The sequence below is a fragment of the Echeneis naucrates genome, chromosome 12 (genome assembly GCF_900963305.1).
Source record: "Echeneis naucrates chromosome 12, fEcheNa1.1, whole genome shotgun sequence".
Classification (NCBI taxonomy): Eukaryota; Metazoa; Chordata; class Actinopteri; order Carangiformes; family Echeneidae; genus Echeneis; species Echeneis naucrates.
This window is the reverse complement of record NC_042522.1, coordinates 4,989,567-5,010,445: the sequence shown is the minus strand read 5'-3', so window position 1 is coordinate 5,010,445 and position 20,879 is coordinate 4,989,567. Positions and strand designations below refer to the sequence as shown.

The window sequence follows — 20,879 nt, the reverse complement described above, 5'->3', positions numbered from 1 at the left end:
GCACTGCGCTGATGTTCTTCAGCCAATTGTTGATAACCACGCTGTGAAGGAAATTTTGAAAACTTGCTTTCACCTGAATGCTGTGTCCAACGCTGTGCCATCTTGCTTGTGGGTGATCCCTTTATAAGAAAGGGGATAGACCAGTGGTTTCAGAAGGAGGGAATCACATGCACTAAAATACTCTCACCACTATCTCAAAACTCAGATTACAATACAATAGGAGGAGTGTGGCGTCATTCTCACCCAGGGCGCTCAAGACAATACTCCACTATCTGTTTCCATAGGAGCTGTTTTCTTCTGTATGATTATTTTTAAATCTGTCTAAATGTTCCTCGAACGCTAAATCATAATAAGCCACACTTAGATTAAAAAGGAATGAAGAATGTGTCGTAACCCACACATTTAGTTTGCTGAAAGGTATTGGCATTGTGGGAAGAGACTGTTAGCACACACTAACACACACACATAGCCTCTATGTTGGTCTTTACTGGGCAGAATGCGGTTGGTCGAAAGCAGCGCAGTGGGCAGCACCCACCCACAGCCAGCAGCGATGGGTGGGCTGAAGGTCAGACGGGCCCTGGACACACTGGCATTGTTGTTTCTATCTTTTTCTGTCTGTTTTTTTATACCATTGTGAGCTGTGACTGCAAGAGCATATGTCTGTGTGTGTGTGTGTTGTTTTCGGCACCTTAAAGCAAAGATTTATGAAAGTGAGACTGAAGTGGCGGGAGAAAACCATAAGGACTCAAATAGATATGGCCAAGAATGTGCCAGAATGCTTATAGTTGTTGTGAAATGTGTGTGTGTGTGTGTGCGTATTTGTGTTTGACTCTGGCATGTTATTGGTGTGAGTCAGCACCGCGGAGGCCAGGCCGGCTCTCCGAGAAGTGCGGCTCTGTTGAATGTTGGAGTGGGAGGAGATGAGCAAAAGGTCTTCTGTGACATTCAGAGACGCTTGACGTCTTCCCCCCAGTTACGCACCAGTTTCCCGTACTGCTGACTGTACTCGCTCCTCCTGGAAGCTGACCAAAGTTAACTCACCAAAATATGTTTAATGGAAGCCACGACTTGAACTTTGAACTAAATGCATGACCTTCTTGGATAAATGTGTTATTTGTAGTACAACCGTACTTCACATTGAGATCACTGACCTTTGTCTATTGTTCTTTATGTCTCTCCCACTCTTTTTCCGTAAAGGACAGTCTGAGTTACTGTTTTCCCTCTGAGAAAGTGATAGCGCCCAACACAGAAGCAGGTCAAAATGAGGTTGCTGAAGATTTCCCTTGAGATGCTTCGTGCTCAATTTATTTGAACCTTGACCCAGTTTGTAGTCGGTCTTTTCAAGTGCTACCTCTCGGAGCGTTGTGTTTTTTTTTATTTTTTTTTTATATGAATGCATGAACAATGATGCAGAGGAGAAAACTCATTTTGTGTGCCCCAGTTTCCAGAGCTGCATTAATTAGTGTTGGAAATTAATTCTGCAATAAATTACATGAGGCCAACTGGCAAGATCCGGCCTAGTGTGCATTGTGACATCAGCTAACATAAATGGATTCCAGTTAGACTAAAGCTTACTTAAGTGATGTTTTGCAGAAGAGATGAAATTGTGATTTATTTGATTAAATGTCAGTTGCATTGGGTGTTTCCACATCTTTACCCCTTTTAAAAGTCAATGCAGTACACACAGCTTCATAGTAAATATGATTTTCATGATTTGCTAATCAAAAGACATCCCAACGTCTGCATCAACAGTGGGCATAAATTTGGTTTGAAAGTGAAAAATATGTCATTGAGGTACTGAAACGGCGGCTGGAACTTTTAACCATTCAACCCAGTTTTAAATGAGACATCAAGAATTTTATTCAATGCCAGTAATGTATGAATATCACTTTTACATTGCCTGAGAAAATGCTTACTCAGCCAGATATTCTATTTCCCTGATAGTTGAAAGTGTGTGAAAGATGCTAATGTAAGGTTTGGTTCTCACAGATGGTCATTTCACCGGGACGCCCCCTACATATGGTTACGATGCAGACCGTGCTGAGGAGCAGCGGCGGCACCATGACATCCTGCCCTACATTGATGACTCACCGTCGTCTTCGCCGCACCTGAGCTCCAAGAGCCGCAGCAGTCGGGACACCCTCTCCTCGGGATCTTTGGAGTCCTCAAAGTCGGTGCGTATGCTCTTCCATCTCTTGGTTGATCTCGGTTTAGGAAAGTAGATTTGGAACTGGGAGTTTGTTTTCTATGCTAAAGCAAATTTAATTGGCTAAATATGTTCAACAGTTTTCTTCAATTAAGTTTCAGTTATTTACTAAAGAATGACCAAATCTTTTAACTAATTCATATCAATTTATTGATTTTAGAAGGTGAGGCATGAACTCAATGAATACACAATTCTACAAACACAGTTGGTATTGTTGCTTAATGACTAATACTTTAACCTCAATACAGTTAGGAAGCGGGCTAATCTATCCTTACAGCAATCCTGTTCCAGCAAAATCCGTCAGTTGATGAGAAATCAAATCTGCCATTTCAGAGGATTGATAAAGGACAGTAAGTCCTGTCTCATAATCACAGTAGCAGATGTCAATTGAAGAAACTCATCCCCTTTAAGAGTCTGGCTTTTCTGGTATTAGACTATCACTTCCACTACCCCCGACACTGCCTTCATCCTGTTACCCGCCTTCCTTCGCCCTTTCTTGTCTGCAGGGAGTAAACCAGTGATCTATGACGTCTGGTGTTCTTCGATGGTTACTGTGGAGAGGACACACACATAGGCCCATTTGCTTGCAAGCACACACACGCAAGAAGACACAACTCCAGAGTCAGCAAATACAAGTGAATATATATAAGTAATATCCAGGATCTATTTTAGCCTGGGCGTACAGTTTCACTCTATCGATCTTTTAGATTATATCCACTTCATTCATTATGTACGATTTTTTGTTTTATTTAGACTTTTTAATCTTCATTTACACATTATTTCTTGCTGTGTAGGTAAAAAAAAAAAAGACTTCCTACAGCAACGTTTGATTAGAATAGATCGGTATTGTGGAAGAAGCTAATTCTGCCTCTCCCCACTATGCTCTTGGTGGAAGTAATCACGTGAGTGTTCATGGTGCCGTGTCAGTTACTCTGCCCCCTCAGTCTTTGCCCACAGTCTGAGCGCCTGTCAATCTGATTGATGGCTTGCCAATAAATGCTGATTCCCTTTACTGCACCCAACCTTTGACCTGTGAGCTCGGAACTAACACTGATTTTAATTTATAGACACACACACACAGACACACACATTTTCTGCTTCAGCTTGCAGAAACCGGTTTCCTTTCTTATGGATACAAGTGCACACATGTATCTTCTACTCTCAGAACAGAATGAAAAATTAAATCTGGAAGAGATTAAAGAGGATTTGTTGAGTAGACGCTCATGTTTAGAGGCAGAAACAATGAGAAAACCTGAGGCGCTAGGTGTGTGTGTGTCTGTGTCGCTGTCTGCCTGTGTCTGTGTGTGTTTAGAGTTGGCAGAGACAACATCTGATGGCCAGTTAAATGTATTAAACAACCATACAATAATTAATCCTTCAGCGAATTCTCTGAGCAGCCAGACAGGCTTTCAATAACTGCCAAGAAAATGGAGTTACCATCGTCCTTGATTTGTCCTTGGACAGCCTCTTTTCAAACAATATCCCAGTCTAATTGATGAGTCAGAGCCAGTGAATCCTGTTTATTCATAATTCAGCTCTTTCCTGCATTGGAGAGGAAAATGGGGGGGGGGGCTCAATTATTGTCAATTATTCAAAGTTAGGTTGCTGATGTGACGCTAATGTGCTTTGATAATTCACATTTGACCCCGTGATGGACTGGCGACCTGTCCAAGGTGTACCCTGCCCTCACCCAGTGTGAGCTGGGATTGGCTCTAGCACCCCCGACCCGACCTGGAAACAGATAAGCGGAAGAAGATGAACGAATGAATAAATATCTGCATTAATCTTGTTCTCTTTTAATGAAAATTATGGCATGATTAAGCATTGTAAGCAAGCCATGTGGAATACCCCAGCAGACCCCATCTGACTGTGCTGATTAAGGCTGAAGAGCAGTTCAAATAACCAGAAGTAATGCTGCATAAGAAGCTACCTGTCATCTTGCAGCAGTGCATAATTGTGAGACATACCAGAGATGTGGTGATAGGAAGCTCGATCTCACAAAGCGAGAGATAGCAGTATGGGATGCTAAAGAAGAAAATTGAAAAGGGTTGATAAAGTGTGGTACAGGGCATGCACTTAATGCTCACTTCTGTCCTCTCCAACCTTGACTCTCAGTATCTATGGGAGATGACAGTCTCCTGCGCTCCAATGGGAAAAGAGAGATGGCCAGAGATGGAGAATAACGAGATTATAGTTTCTGCAGGTCAGGTTCTATCTGTGCTGAGCTACACTGGCATGCTTTTTCAAATAAACTCTGTTTTTATTGATCCTATTGTATCACGTGAATATTACCCATGCATAAAGACATGAGAAGCAAATCAGAATTTCTAAATCATGGTAGATAGAGCAGCCACTGCAGGGGGTTGGGATCGAATGTTAAATATCAGCTTTTACATATTAGTATTTGTTGACTTTACTGGATGTATGAAAATTTCCAGTCGAGTTAAATCTATATACACCCTGAGCAGAGAGAAGTGGGTTGTTTTTTTTTTTTGCCTGTTTGCTTTTTTTGCTTTTTTCATACCAGAAAAAAAAGCAGACACCCCTTTAGTATAGACTCATTAGCTGTCACATTGATGAATAAAAGATTATACGTCTGGAGATGTGGGTACTTCCTGGGGGAGTTGTCTGGGGTTTTACACACTTTTCGGCTCGTGTCTCCCCTCATGGATGTGGATGTTAGTTTCCGCTCTCTTTTTTTTTTTGGGGGGGGGGGTATTCTTGATACTTCAAATAGACCTTAATGTTTCTCATGTTCTTTTACCAGCTGATGAAGTCACACAGTTCATGCCGATACTTGTAGCTTAATTCTTTTTTCATTTACTTACAAACATTCATGTGGCTCCAATGCTGCCCCAGGCTTTCCCTTTCAAATCATTTGAGACAGACATATTCAATGCCATCGCAATTTATCATAATACATTTAAGAGAAATCATAAATCATAGATACATTTATTTACTTCCAGTTCCCTTTAACTCACCTTGATTTACAAGAGGAATTGCCTTGGCGTTTGGATGCCTTAGAATCTGTACACAATGAGCAATTACAACTTTTTCATGGTAAACATAGCATAAAATAAAGCCTAAAGCCAGGTGACTAGGAGGATAATCTGCATGTACTTTCAATAGCCTATTATGCTAGTCTCATCTGTGTCTGGCTTTCCCATTTATATCAATGTCAGATTATCTGAGCCACAGTTGTAGCCTTTAAATTACAGTCACTCTTCTGCTGTTGACATGAGTTCAATGTATTACTCAACCTGGCTGAGCTGCCATCATACAGGATCAAAGGTCATTCAGCTAAAACGATATACACTAAAAAGCACATTTTTAGAGCTGTTTACTGTTGCTCATGATCCTGATATGCAAACTTTATCTGTAGCAGGTGATTTAACAGATGGCTTCATCATTTGGCCCCTCTACTAACTGTGCTAATAATTGATTCCTAATAGAGGCCATAATAATTCAAGACCGATTCATAATATCCTGGTTTATCACAGTCCCATGAGTTGCATGAAAGCATCTGCTTAAGCAGTGGCCATGGAAACAGATTTCGGCCAATTTACCCCTCCACTTACAGTAAATGAATGCATATGCACCCACACAGTTCTCACAGTACAAGTTCTAAAGCAGCTCACACGAACAAATACAGCTACTTTGTGCTATTTTTATTTTAAAATGCATATTTAAGTAGTGCTAACTTTACGAGATATATGTTCTGAATGTAAATTAGGAACTTTGATAAACCATTAAAGTAATTCATGAGACAAACATGAGCCTGCACTAGTAGGAGTAATTTGGAGACGACAATATCAATGATTATGAAACTGATTATTGATGTCTAAAATTATTTACTCTGAGTGGGAAATTTCGGGGTGCCACCCTGTTGCCAGGGAACAATGCCCAAATTAGCAATGTTCAAATTATCAATGTCAAGTCTCAAAAGGGTTAACAAAAGGAGTAAATTCGAGCACTGACTTATGAATCCAGCAATTTTCGCAATTGTAGCCACGATAATCAAACAACGACGGTTTAAAAGAATATAACAGAATTTATTCACAGCAGTAATTATTCAAAATAACATCACTCTGGATAAATGGCTGTTAGTCTGATTATTCAATGACACATCAGCTACTAAACTACAACGGGTAACACACATGTAATAAGAACAGGTTAGCACCAGTCTAGCTACGGGTCTTGGGGATGTGTGTGTGTAGGGGGGATGGGGAGGAGAGAGAAGCAGAGACGCCCCCTGCTGAGGGCGCTGGCGTCCAGCCAATGCCCTCCTGTTCAAACTCAACCACACCTTAGAGGTGGATCCTGGGGTCGTGGCGCCATTTTCAAACAGGCAGACAACTCTGGCTCAGGCTTCAGGAGGGACACGTAGGCCTCTCTGTTGTTCTTTTTAGAGCACGTGGGAGGTGATCCCAACAAGTCTTAAACATGATGATTTATTTTACCTTTATTCTTCGTTGTTGTCAAAGTGAAGCCAATCTGTCTGTTGTCCAAAGCATCAATCAGTAGGTTCGCATTTCTCAAACTCCTGTTAAAATAATCTGAGTACTAATATCCGCTGTAATTTCTCCAAAGGTGTCATTACATTTTGATACAAAAGGAGGAGTTTATAGATTTTGTTCACCATCCTACTGCGTTAAGAAGAAATCTCAGCTTGGTCAGTATTGACAAATAGAACATAAAAAAATATAAACATAGCCTTTAAAAATGTAATAGGAGTACATAAATTGCACACAAAGCGCGCACATCAATTTTCCTGGGATTTAGGCTTGACTACTCTGAGGTTGACGAAACCAGGTAGCTTAAGTGTGGATAGCTGAATCAGAAGTCAGAGCAGCTAGAACCATATATGCGTTTCTCCAGACCACTTTGCCCTCATCACATACTCAGTCTCAGCGTTTCTCTGGACCCTTTCACACCAGGGAACCAGAATGATTGCTGCACAGACATAAATGGCAGTTATAATAAAGATTCTGCACCAAAAGTCTCCAGACAAGACCTGATCTGGGTAGGAATTTTAACCGGGCACAAAAACAGAAGTTCTTGTACAGAATCTTTCACTTTTATTCAGTCCTCAGTCTAGAAAGAAAAAATGTACCTGGTACGGGTCGTCTTTATCATGTCGGACTCCTTCTGTTCCTTCCTTGTCTCTTCTTTTCCCCCTTCTTTGTCATTTCTTAATTATCCTAAAATGACTTGTCTAGCTCACCATAGCTTAAAGGATTGGATGCTTCAACATCCTAATCTAGGCACACACACACACAAATAAGCCAACCTTGCACCCATGGGAGACCCTGCCTGTTGGAGTTATTTCACAGTTTGTGGTTAAGCAAGACAGCCTGAGGAATCTCTCCGTCTCTCCGTTCTATTTCATGTCCGTACTCCTCAGTGAGCTTTGACTGGGCTGACGGGAACAGGGGGGTAACCTGGAGAGGACTTCTGGAAGATGCAGTTGTTGCTGTTGCTGTGACTTTCCATACTTTAGCACTCACAAACAGAAAGCCAGTCTATTTCAAGCTCAACTAAGAGCCCTTCACTTTGAACTTTACAGAAACCTCATGTGTTAGGGTTAGGGTTAGGGTTTGATATCATGCCCCCGACACAAAGAATCTAACTGTAAACCTTTCAGTGTGAAAACAGTTTGTAAGTGTAAGTTTAAAATGTGTACAGGATTGGATTACTTTGTCTGCATATTATTTTACTCCTGGACATTGTTGTAACTTCACATGTAACTTTTTTTTTTTTTTTTTTTACAGACGGAATGTGACTTGGAAAAAGGCTTGGAGATGAGGAAGTGGGTCCTATCTGGGATCTTGGCCACTGAGGAAACATACCTCAGTCATCTGGAGGCATTACTGCTGGTGAGAGCCCACACCAAACACACACAGACACACTCATTACATACATCCCTATAATACAGTATAATCACATTAGGTCTCACTCTCACCCCTTTGGTGCCACTGGATGTACCTGCAAATGTAAATGGATACATTAACAGGAGCCGTGAGATGATAAAAATTATGAAAAAGACTTTTTGTCACACCGTTAATCTGTTTAGTTGTTATGCTCTGGCTTATTAGGCCCATTTGAGCAATGTTTCAAATGAATATCACCTACTCTTAAAGCGAGACTTTGCTATGTTGGCTGCACCTTCTGTGGGTAGAATTGGAAATAAAAGATAATGAGACATTAAGTTTCCCATATTGTCAATGATATTTTTTTCCCCTGTTTTTTCCTTCTTTAGTCAGTTGTGTTAAAGATGCTGTTGTATTCATTTTTACAGTAGCATTGGATTAAATGACTGGTTGTAATGTCACAGCAACAATTCAGTATTATCACGTGGCTCTTCAGTTCTCTTCAGCTCTATGGAGCATGTTAGCGTTCAGCTTATTCTTTTATTTTTATTGCTCCCAACTGGATTGTTAGTCGGAGGTGGTTATTGTTAGTAAAAAAAAGGTAGATAAATGGAGTGTATCCTACTATGTCTGCCCAGCACCGCATAACAGATGCAGATGGTCAAAGTTAGTGTCTACCTTGCCAAACAAAAAGGAGCAATTATTAACTATTGAGCCAGATGTTATTGTTGTTTTTTTTTTTAACTGACCATCCCAAAGATGAATATAAGACTTAGATTGAGCAGGCAGCACTCTGTGTCTTCTAGAGGTTTAAATAACTACTACTTTTCTGACATTTCCCACCGTTTCTTCTTTTATGTTATTTAAATTAAATTATTTAATTCACGTGAATTTAATGTTGAATTAATCAAACATGCTACAAATAGTTACAAGACCAAGCATGAGGTATTCATTTAACATGCTAACTGTGAACTAACTGCAAATTCATCATAAAAATGTACTGCTAACATTAGCTGAAATTACCAATATGAGCCACTAGTCATACCAGACTATGTGAGGCTGCAGCATTAAAACAAGCCAGTTGAATAGTTTGTTGTTATTTGCTTTAAACTGAGTCAAAATTTTCACTTTAGAAAAAACTGTCACAAATATAACATCGCAAAGACAAAACAAAACAGTGTTTTGTCTTTATGAAGGAACACTTTCAATTCTTTTTTTCTTTTTTTTTTTTACAATTTTAGCATGTATCTGAAGTTGACATCGATGCTGTCATCTTCACTGTTTGTTCCTTTCAGCCCATGAAGCCTCTAAAGGCTGCAGCTACGACATCGCAGCCCGTCCTCACTGTGTCCCAGATAGAAACCATCTTCTTCAAAGTGCCTGAGCTCTACGAGATCCACAAGGAGTTCTATGATGGACTTTTGCCCCGTGTTCAGCAATGGAGCCACCACCAGAGAGTCGGTGACCTCTTCCAGAAACTGGTGAGGATAAAGAAATGCCCCCCCCCCCCCCCCCTCAAAAAAAAAAAAAAAAAAAAAAAATACTGCCAGTATTAGAAAGGGCACTCTGGGTGCTCTAGCTTCATTTTCCTGTGGATACAGACCCAAAACAAACATACTTTGGTACATGGAGAATTAGAAGACTTTCAGAAGCAGCATCTGACTGTATAAATCAGCGAACCACTACCAAAAATGTAGATTAGATTTCAGTAGCAATTCTCTTCTTCATCATTTCAGATTTAGATAACTCAAATTTGAAGTGTTCTTTTTTTTCCTCTTTCCGCTTCAACAGCCGCTCGCTCACCCTCCCTCTGCCCTCCAGTTCTGCCAAAGGCGGAGGGGCCAAAAGCACACTGGGTCTATTTAATCATTTTCACAGTGGGTCAATTAACCTACAATGAATCATTGTTTAATTCTCTCTAAAACACTGCTCATCTCCCTCACTCTCCTACTCGCTCCCTCGTTCTTTCTCTGTCTCGTTTGCCCTTTGAATCACTTGTGCCAGAACACACAGACATCTACACATATACACAAATGGGCACGTGCGTGAGCACACACACACATAGAGGGAGGTGTAGGCATATTTCACAATGCCATCTTACTGCCCTCGGGGAGCTGAGGCCATCGCTGCACTGTGTGCTTTGTGTCTTGAAGAAGCTGCTATAAATAGGAGTCTCTTTATCTTTCACTTACTCACTCACACATGCATGCTTTCTTATTAAATTAGAAGTTAATTTAGAAGCATTTTAATAATTTTTTTCCCTCCTCCCTCTGACGAGGCTTATAAATAAATATTTAGCAGAGTGATTATAGATTGTCAACAGAGCCATTGTCAGTCATCTGGTGCTAGTGTGAACATACGTGAACCCATTTTCTTTTGTCTGCTCTCAACCATTAAGGCAACCTCACAAAAACACCCAGTATCAAAGTGTCTACACTTTTTCTATCACTTTCAACTATCTGGTTGTGTTTGTCTTCTTCCCAAAAAACATTCACACACGCAAAGGCACACTGCACACTGCTGCATTCTGCCACACTCCCTCCCTTCAGACAGTAGTTAATACAAGTCAAGCGGAGAAAAGACACTGAGCCCAAGAAAAAACGGGGAAAATGCTATATGACAGCCTTTCCGTCAGGAGGTGGAACGGGAGGAAAAGAGATTAGATGGCAGTAGTAGAGGTGATACAGGCAAGGAATGGGTGGGTGGGGGAGGGGGGCAACTAAAGTACGGGTAGGCAAGCACATTTAGGCTGCTGCATCTCTGCTAGAGCTGTCTCGCTGTGAATCTGAAATCTGTGGGGGTAGCGGAGGGCTTAGGAGTCATAAAACATCCGAACAAATAAGGTGCTAGACTGAGAGAAAAGAGGAAGAGGCAAAGCTTCAGTGACAGGTTATGAGCATGAGTTTCATACAGAAGTGTTTGAAGGCTGAAAATAGGGCTAAATCACACATGTGCTTCTGCTGCTCTTAAACACACTTCATGCAAAGTGGCGAAGAAAAGGTTTTATGGCGTGACGACAGACAGGCCGATAAACTGGCTTTGAATGTTTTTCCTCTGAGGATGAGGAGAAGGTGGTCCAAAAGGCCTGCTTATGGGAGGAAAAACAACATGGATGCTCTGTTGTAGAACATACAGTATCAGTGAACACTTTTACACTGTGTAGTGTGTTGTAGTGTGTACTTAGTGTGTGTCGGAGGTTTGCGTATTTCTTCTCGTCTGTCCTATTAATATGAATCATTTCAGCAGACTCCGCTGTAACTTTGTGTGTCAGATCTGTCAGATTTTATGGAAATTTTGTAACAAAATCTGCTTTTGATGAAATCCCAAGTGAGACCTGCACCATGCGCATGCTTATTCATGTTACATTTTGTATTTGTGCAACCTGTTTTCGGTTGCTGTTTGCATTTTCAGGGCTTTATAAAATAAGAGCTTTTATTAAATCTCTCATCTTAATGCTTTCCAGGGAATATTTTCATAATGATGGCCAAGTCTGTGAGAATAATATGTGTTAGCTCTCTTTTACATACCATGCAGCTTAAAACAGGTGCCTCATATAATGACTGTAGTCCCTCGTGATGCTGTTTCCTTAATGTTGTTTTCCACTGTGGATTACACACATAGTCTTGCACAGGAAAAATCCTGAACTGAGAAATCTAAACCCAAGCAGTCTCTTTCATCACCCAAAGCCATTTCTGATATGATGCTTGGTAAGCCTTTGTGCTTTTGTGAGTGGCTCTTTGGATGTGGCTGGCAGACATTCGGTCTTTCTCTTCTCTTGACAGTCAAACTGTCACGCTCTGAATGGCCTCTGCTGTGCTGCAGATTGTGTGGCCCAGGGCAGGACACAGGATTGCAGGATTGTGAAAATTGGTTTAGTCTTCCCCTCCTACCACTTTACTTTCTCTTGGTTTGTGGTTGTTTGTGAAAAACACAACTGATCCATTTTGGAACTTTTTTTTTTTTTTTTTTTTGCCTAAAATCCATTAGCTGGTACCTTAAAAGACTCAGATTGCTGTAATTTCTTACAAAAGGAGGCAAAACATTCCACTGTGTCTTCCATTTTTCATGGTGAATCATTGTCTGCAGCCTTACAGCTGTGGCTACTTTTTGGATCTTTATTCACCTCTACCGCACAGTCACACAGCACCGGTGATAATACAATAAATGCAAACAATGTTTAGGAAACTTAAGACTTCACCCCTCAGAATAGGTTTTAAGAGAATGAATGATGTTTTGAAAGTTTGAGATCCGACAGATGTGTAGGCATCCATTGCTCTTCATAGGATCATATATAAGATAGCCTTTTATATACTGATTGCTCCTCCCTACACAAAGTTGCAAAGGAGTTAATATCAAAAATAATAATGCTATACAATATAAAACTGAAGTAGACATTACACTGAATAATATCAACATTAAGATTAGATTAAATAGAAATGACATTAAAGACTGTGTGCGATTATATTTAATGCTCATGCATGGTTCCCTATTGAACTTTGTGGTGGCAATGTTACAATGTTCCCAGATCCCAGCAATTCCTGTGATGAGTAATGGTATCCTAATAGTTAAAACATGATGAACAGAATATTTCACTCTGGAAATAACAAAAGACCTCATCCAAAAAAAAGTTAGCTCCGCATTGGCTCATACTGAGCTCATCAATGATAAGTTAGGTCAGAAATAGCTTTAAAGATTCTCTCATATTCTCATTCGGCTCAGTTAAGAGTTACTGAGGTATTGTACATGCATGTGAGATGCTTCACACTACGCACAAAGACCGCTTTCACTGTTCTCCCTTGTCCTTTGGTTTTTGTTCAGGAGATTTCACTGTCCTTTTGTGTGCCACGGAGCTGGATCGCAGCGCTGGCAGGCAGCATTTGCCAGAGTTTTATTCAGCCATACTGCTTCCTAAACGTGCTTTCATAACCTCAGTTACACCAATCATTAATTACTCGCCCCAACACAGAGCAGGTCTCCTTGGTTGCCGTGGCAACGGGCCTAGCTGCAAGGAACATGCCATTGTGGGGAGCCCAGTCTGTGTCTGTGTGTTTCCTTCAGTCGTCTGCAGGTCATTTCCAGTCTCTCAGACACAGCTGACAAGACTGAATCTCTCCACTCTGTTTTGGCATTTGCACCTCAGTTTAGTTTCGTGTTTTTTTTTTTGTTTTTTTTTTTAAGTTACACTGAGGTCAAGGTGGATGTCATATTGTCTTTTTTTGTGAGAAATTTTAACAATACCTGTAGACATTAGTGATCACCGGCTTGTCTCTTAAAACTGAAGTGTTGTGTATGTTTATTTGTTTGGTGGAACTTTAAGGTTGCAGCTGGCGTGCCGTGCGGGGTTAAAGTGGTGAAGAGGGACCGTCTGCTTGAGTATCTTGCTGAAAGACCTTTGATCGTTTCCATTGCTTTCATTGTCTTTTTATGAACTGTTTTGTCTGAACACACAGAGAATGATTTTTTTGTCAGCCATTTATCCTACAATATAGAAACTGGCTGTAAATGGAATAAATAAAAGTTGATTCATACTTTCGTTGTCTCCCTAGTCACTCTTTTTATTTGGATTACAATTATGAGCCGACTTCTTGCTACTGTTGTTTACTTGGTTAACCCTACATCCCTCCTCTGTTCCTCTTCTTGCTCTCCATCAGGCGAGCCAGTTGGGAGTTTACCGAGCATTTGTGGACAACTATGAGCTGGCAGTGGAGACGGCAGAGAAGTGCTGCCTGGCCAACACACAGTTTGCTGAAATCTCTGAGGTAAGTAGGTACTGGGGGAAATAAACAGCAAGCAGAGATAGTAATGTGAGTTTTTATATTAAGCTCTGTTGTTAATGTGGATAAGATCATAGACTGGGGGCCCAGTGTTGTTTCATTGGTTAATCTAAGATCTGAGTTATGGGACGATTTTGCAACCGTGTTAAATCAGTCAGTCAGGTACTTAACCCCTGCATACCAGCAAATTATCCATTTGACGTTCACAAGTTGGTCTTCTTCTTTTGATGAATGGAGCAGTGCTCTTTCTAATTAGGATAAACAAGTGAATGCTCCGTTCACTAAACTCTTTGTTAAACTATTATTTCCTGCCTGTATTTCATAAGATTATCATGTATTTGGTGATCTTTTACTTCTGCAGACTCCTTTTGGTTTATGTGCCTCCAAAGAGGTAGAAACTGTTGTGCACTACCCACAAAGCACTGCTCTGCTACAATAGATCTTCTAAGATGTCCTACTGACAACAGAGGATTTACTCATGTGTTACTAAGGACAGGAACAGTTTCTGATTAGTTTGTACCTGATGTACTGTACTCGCAAAATGCCCTCCTATTATTCACCCAATCAGCTTTTATCATTTCCCTGCACTTACATTTCAATGTTCTGCAGAATATTTCTTTAAAATTACAGCCTCAGGCTATTCTATGTGTATGTGCGTGTGCGTGCGTGTGCCCATGTGTACATTATTGTTTGTACATCAATTAAATGGAACCATACGAGGGCGGCGGTTTGGTCTCACCTTGGTCTCCCTCTCACATCTGGCCAGGAAAACACAAGCTCAGTATCACCTGCACAGACTAGATGAGGCTTGACACTGTAATACATTTGTGAATTTATTTTATCCCCAAACACAAGTTTCCAACAGCTGCGATGGCTCGGAATCCTAATTTATTTTATCGTGGACAAACTAGATTTGAAAACACTTACTCTCATGTCTCAAATCTAGTTTCGGAGGCTGATATAATGAAAGCGTTTGGTTTGAACAAGTCATCTACAATCCCAACTGCGTTATGTTCAATTAATCTAATATGTGAAAGTGCACATTTTGTGATTTTTCTGAAAATCTTACACCATTACAGCTGAAACTGGTTGTGGGAGGCTTATTGGAGCGTAGTGTGTACATTAAATGTTGCAAACAAACATTTTTGACATAAGTCTAGATGCTTCTGGTCCTATTTCTACCTCTGTGCAGCAGTTTCCAATCCATCATAATCTTAGTCTTAATCTATGTTTTATGAGGTCTACCAGTTAATGCTGAGGCTGGTGTCGACATGCAGGATGGGGAATTCATCATTGTGTGTTTGTTAATGGTCTAAGTAATGATGCATGACTCTGAGCCATCTGAGCAAGATGGCGGTGCGGTGGGGGCGTTGCTGAGGATGCCATAAGTAATTTGGGAGTGGATGACCTCATAGCAGGAAGAAAAATAATAACCTCACCGGCTATTCCGATAACTGATGAGTGCTGAGCTTGTTTTCAGGGTCTTTCCTTTTTACGGGGTTTTCTACTTCACTGTTTGAACTTGCATTTTGTCTCCAAACAGAACCTGAAAGTAAGGAGTCCCAGGGACTGCAAGGACCAGACAGCCAAGAACTCACTAGAGGGTCAGCCACCTCCTGACGCTTTTACTTTCATCTTATGTTAAAATGAATATATTATTAGCTTAAATATTTATGCTTAAAATATGATAGTAGTTCAATCATATTAATAACTATGTTTCCTGTTCTTTCTGATTTCCAGCTTTACTATATAAGCCAGTGGACAGAGTGACACGCAGCACATTGGTACTTCACGTAAGTGAGCATTAATGCTGGCACAGCAATTCTCCTGCAGACTAAACCACACTGTGTTTCACTGTTTGTCTCTGTAGCTCATGAACTGACCATAAATGATATGACACTGGTGATGTGTCAGCAACGCATTTGGCCACCATCTCACAAAAAACCTGACCATCAAAATAAATACAATTCCAGTACTAGATCATATAAGATACTAGAAAATTCCAAGAAATTTTGAAGTGCCACGGGTCGGCGTCCCCTCGCCCGTCGTCCCCTCGCCCGTCAAAGCAATCCTGCTGAAATTTACGTTCGGAGAACCGATTGACCTTGATTCAGTCAGTGTGTCTGTATATCTGTCTCTTTGTGTGTCTGTGTATATGTGTGAGTGCATCTGTATATCTGTCTCTGTGTATGTCTGCGTAAATGTGTGAGTACGTCCGTATATACGACTCTATTTGTGTCTGTGTATATGTGTGAGCGCGTGTCTGTATCTGTCTCTGTGTGTATGTCTGTGTATATGTGTGAGCGTGTGTCTATATCTCTCTATTTCTGTCTGTGTATATGTGCGATTGTGTCTCTGTATATGTGCGAGTGCGTGTCTCTGTGTGTGTCTGTGTATATGTGTGAGTGCGTGTCTATATCTGTCTCTGTGTGTATGTCTGTGTATATGTGTGAGCGTGTCTATATCTCTCTATTTCTGTCTGTGTGATTGTGTCTGTGTATACGTGTGAGTGCGTGTCTCTGTGTGTGTCTGTGTGTGTCTGTGTATATGTGTGAGTGCGTGTCTATACATGTCTCTGTGTGTATGTCTGTGTGTATGTGTGAGCGTGTGTCTATATCTCTCTATTTCTGTCTGTGTATATGTGCGATTGTGTCTCTGTGTGTGTCTGTTTATATGTGTCTCTGTGTGTGTCTGTGTATATGTGTGAGTGTTCAAGGTCAGAGGTCAAGGTCTTCTGAGCCGTTTAAACTTTGAACGGCGTTTCTGTGACAAAGTATGACGAAGCAGTGAGGCTCCAAAGTGAGGTGGGTCTGATCCACAGCAACAGCTGCACACAGACCTGTGCTGAGGGACCTGCGGTTGCCACGGTGATTTGAGAATTCAGTCTGGTCAGAGCTGAGACTCCCTCCAAAACTCTCTCAAAATTGGCTTTTGACCACCTCCCGAACTGCTTCGAATTGCGAGCAAACCGTAGCTCCGTTCCCAAAAGCGAAAACACCGTGAGAGGCAGAAGAGTCTGGGGATTCCAGCAGTCTTTGTTTGATTTGAAAAGTCCTTAAAATGAGCGTGTAGGGACAGTGCGAAGTCAGAGTGAAATTGTTTTTAGTGAAACCTTGATTTGCATTGCAGTCAATTGGGGCAAAAGCAGGTGTTGCTGGCGCTCTGAGCGCAACTGTGTAAATTTGGTGAGGAGTAGAGCTGTCAAACTTAGATTTTATGAATCCCAAGACCTGTGTCTACGTTTTCCCAAAAAATCATTTGCCTCCCTTTCACGGTTTGGCCGTGAGCTCGAGTTAAAAATGAAAATGTGGGTGAAATTTTCACAGTGCTCTCACTCTAGTTAACGACCCTCTCCACTCTAACTTGGAGGAAAAAGTGAATCGGACTGCTCCTTTGAACGCTCGTAGTTCGAAAACCGTACAACTTAGGAGAAAAAGGTTTGGTGTTCTGGAAAGAGCACAAGATTTCCTCCGTTTTGACGTTTGAATGACATTTCTAGGCGCACGTATGACTGAGCTACGCGACTGAGAAAATAGGTGAAATTCGGAGGCGATTTTTCTCCAAACCCCATTCATTCCTATGGAGAATTTTTGCTGGTTTTTTGGGAATAACTTTGGGAAAAATGGGAATATCGACTACCCAGAACTTAGCACACTTGTCCCGATCGAGCCGCACGTTTTGATATATATATTGTAGGGCTACGTCAAGCGGTACGACCCGCATTAACTGCCGAAAATGTGACGGAATAATAATAATATTAAGAAGAAGAATAACTAGAAAATTCCAGGGAAATTTTGAAGTGCCACGGGACCCGGGGCCCGTCGTCCGTCGCCCGTCGTTCCTTACCCGTCGCCCGTCGTTCGTTGCCTGTCGCCCATCGCCCCCCGCCTGGACGAGCAATCCACGTACCGTCATGCTGTTGAAAGCCATCCTGGTGAAATTTCCGTTCGGAGAACCGATTGAGCTTGATTCAGTGAGTGCGTGTCTATATCTGCCTCTATTTCCGTCTGTGTATATGTGTAAGTGCATCTGTATATTTGTCTCTGTGTAAGTCTGTGTTAATGTGTAAGTGCATCTGTATATCTGTGTCTGTGTATGTCTGTGTATATGTTTGAGTGCGTGTCTATATCTGTCACAGTGTATGTCTGTGTAAATGTGTGAGTGCATCTGTCTATCTGACTGTGTGTGTCTGTGTATATGTGGGAGTACGTCTGTATATCTGTCTGTATCTGGCATCTCTATATCTCTGTGTGTGTCTTTGAGAAGAAATCATTCAAAGTGATGGCCATAGGCCACAGACAGAGTGAGATGAGACCAGCATGACAATTGATCTGTGATTGTGTAGTAAGCGTAGGAGCGATGATAAAGTCTGTGTAAATGTGTGAGTACATCTGTATATCTGTCTCTGTGTATGTCTGTGTAAATGTGTGAGTACATCTGTATATCTGTCTCTGTGTATGTCTGTGTAAATGTGTGAGTGCATCTGTCTATCTGACTGTATGTATGTCTGTGTATATGTGTGAGTGCATGTCTATATCTGCCTATATTTGCGTCTGTGTATATGTGTGAGTGCGTCTGGATATCTGTCTCTTTGTATGTCTGTGTATATGTGTGAGTGCGTGTCCATATCTGTCTCTTTGTATGTCTGTGTAAATGTGTGAGTGCGTCTGGACATCTGTTTCTGTGTGCGTTTGTATATCTGTCTGTGTCTGCATCTCTATATCTCTGTGTGTGTCTTTGAGAAGAAATCATTCAAAGTGATGGCCATAGGCCACAGACAGAGTGAGATGAGACCAGCATGACAATTGATCTATGATTGTGCAGGAAGCGTAGGAGCTATCATAAAGCCTTTCGTCACAAACAGAGGTCAAAGTCTCGTGACCTTTTTAAACTTTGAACGGAGTTTCTGTGACAAAGTATGACGAAGCAGTGAGGCTCCAAAGTGGGGTGGGTTTGATCCACAGACCTGAGCTGAGAGAGATGCGGTTGTCACGGTGTTTGCAACCCGCGTACCGTCATGCTGTCGAAAGCCTTCCTGCTGAAATTTCCGCTCGGAGAACCAATTGAGCTTGATTCAATGAGTGTGTCTGTATATCTGTCTCTGTGTACGTCTGTGTATATGTCTGAGTGCATCTGTCTATCTGACTGTGTGTATGTCTGTGTAAATGTGTGAGTGCATCTGTATATCTGTCTCTGTATATGTCTGTGTATATGTGTGATTGTATCTGTGTATATGTGTGCGTGCATCTGTATATCTGTCTCTGTTTGCATCTGTGTACATGTGTGAGTGCGTCTGGATATCTATCTGTGTCTACATCTCTATATCTCTGTGTCTGTCTTTGAGAAGAAATCATTCAAAGTGATGGCCATAGGCCACAGACAGAGTGAGATGAGACCAGCGTGACAATTGATCTGTGATTGCGTAGTAAGCGTAGGAGCTATCATAAAGCCTTTCGTCACAAACAGAGTTCAAGGTCTTCTGACCTGTTTAAACTTTGAACGACGTTTCTGTGACAAAGTATGACAAAGCAGTGAGGCTCCAAAGTGGGGTGGGTTTGATCCACAGACCTGATCTGTATATCTGTCTCTGTGGATGTCTGTGTAAATGTGTGAGTGGGTCTGTATATCTGTCTCTGTGTATGTCTGTGTACATGTGTGAGTGCGTCTGGATATCTATCTGTGTCTACATCTCTATATCTCTGTGTGTGTCTCTGAGAAGACATCATTCAAAGTGATGGCCATAGGCCACAGACAGAGTGAGATGAGACCAGCCTGACAATTGATCTGTGATTGTGTAGGAAGCGTAGGAGCTATCATAAAGCCTTTTCTCACAAACAGAGTTCAAAGTCTTCTGACCCGTTTAAACTTTGAACGGCGTTTCTGTGACAAAGCATGACGAAGCAGTGAGGCTCCAAAGTGAAGTGGGTTTGATCCACAGACCTGAGCTGAGAGAGATGCGGTCGTCACGGTGATTTGAGAATTCGTTCGGGTCAGAGCTCAGACTCTCCCGAAAACGCTCCGAAAAGTGGCTTTTGACCACGTCCCGAACTACTTCGAATTGCGAGCAAACCGTAGCTCCGGTCCGAAAAGCGAAAACACCGTGAGAGACAGAAGAGTCTGGGGATTCTGCCAGTCTTATTTGAAAGGAAAACTCCTTAAAATGAGCGTGTAGGGACAGTGCAAAGACAGAGTGAAATTGTTTTTCGGAAAACCTTGATTTGCATTGCAGTCAATTGGGCCAAAACCAGGTGTTTCTGACGCTCTGAGCCCTCCAGTTTAAATTTGGTGAGGAGTAGAGTTGTAGAAATTTGATTTTCTGAATCCCAAGACCTGTGTCTACGTTTTGCCAAAAAATCTTTTGTCTCCCTTTCACGGTTTGGCCGTGAGCTCGAGTTAAGCATGAAAATGTCGGTTACTTTTTCACAGTGCTCTCACTCTACTTAACGAGCGGTTACACTCTAACTTTGAGGAAAAAGTGATTCGGACTGCTCCTTTGAGAGCGCGTAGTTTGAAAAGTGGACTGTTTAGGAGAAAAAGGTTTGATTTTGTGGAAAGAGCACAAGATTTCCTCCGTTTTAAAGTTTGAATGATATTTTTAGGTGCACGTATGACTGAGCTATGCGGATGAGAAAATAGGTGAATTTTTGAGGCGATTTTTCGTCGTCTCCCATGCATTCTCTATGGAAAATTTCGGCTGGTTTTTTGGGAATAACTTTGGGAAAAATCGGAATATCGACTACCCAGAACTTAGCACACTTGTCCCGATCGAGCCGCACGTTTTGGTATATAAATTGTAGGGCTACGTGAAGCGGTACGGCCCGCATTAGCTGCCGAAAATGTGACGGAATAATAAAAATAAGAATATTAATAAGTATGGAGAAGATTAAGTAGTGCCTCGTGCTATGCACAGAGGCCACTACGAAGTAGTGTCCTCTGTGCTTATAGCCCGTGGCACTAAATAACTAGAAAATTCCAGGGAAATTTTGAAGTGCCACGGGGCCTTTTGCCCGTCTGAGTACCAAAGTCACC

The 20,879-nt window shown here is 41.5% G+C and overlaps 1 protein-coding gene across 1 annotated transcript in view; it reads left to right on the top strand.

The window, feature by feature from the left end:
- The window catches only part of bcr (BCR activator of RhoGEF and GTPase), a 98,553-nt gene that overhangs the window by 42,322 nt on the left and 35,352 nt on the right, over window positions 1-20,879 (top strand). Inside the window, exons 3-8 of the mRNA XM_029515604.1 lie at window positions 1,990-2,174; window positions 7,978-8,082; window positions 9,372-9,557; window positions 13,728-13,835; window positions 15,394-15,454; window positions 15,591-15,643. Coding sequence (XP_029371464.1) covers window positions 1,990-2,174; window positions 7,978-8,082; window positions 9,372-9,557; window positions 13,728-13,835; window positions 15,394-15,454; window positions 15,591-15,643 — 698 coding nt within the window. The remainder of the gene's footprint in view (window positions 1-1,989; window positions 2,175-7,977; window positions 8,083-9,371; window positions 9,558-13,727; window positions 13,836-15,393; window positions 15,455-15,590; window positions 15,644-20,879) is intronic.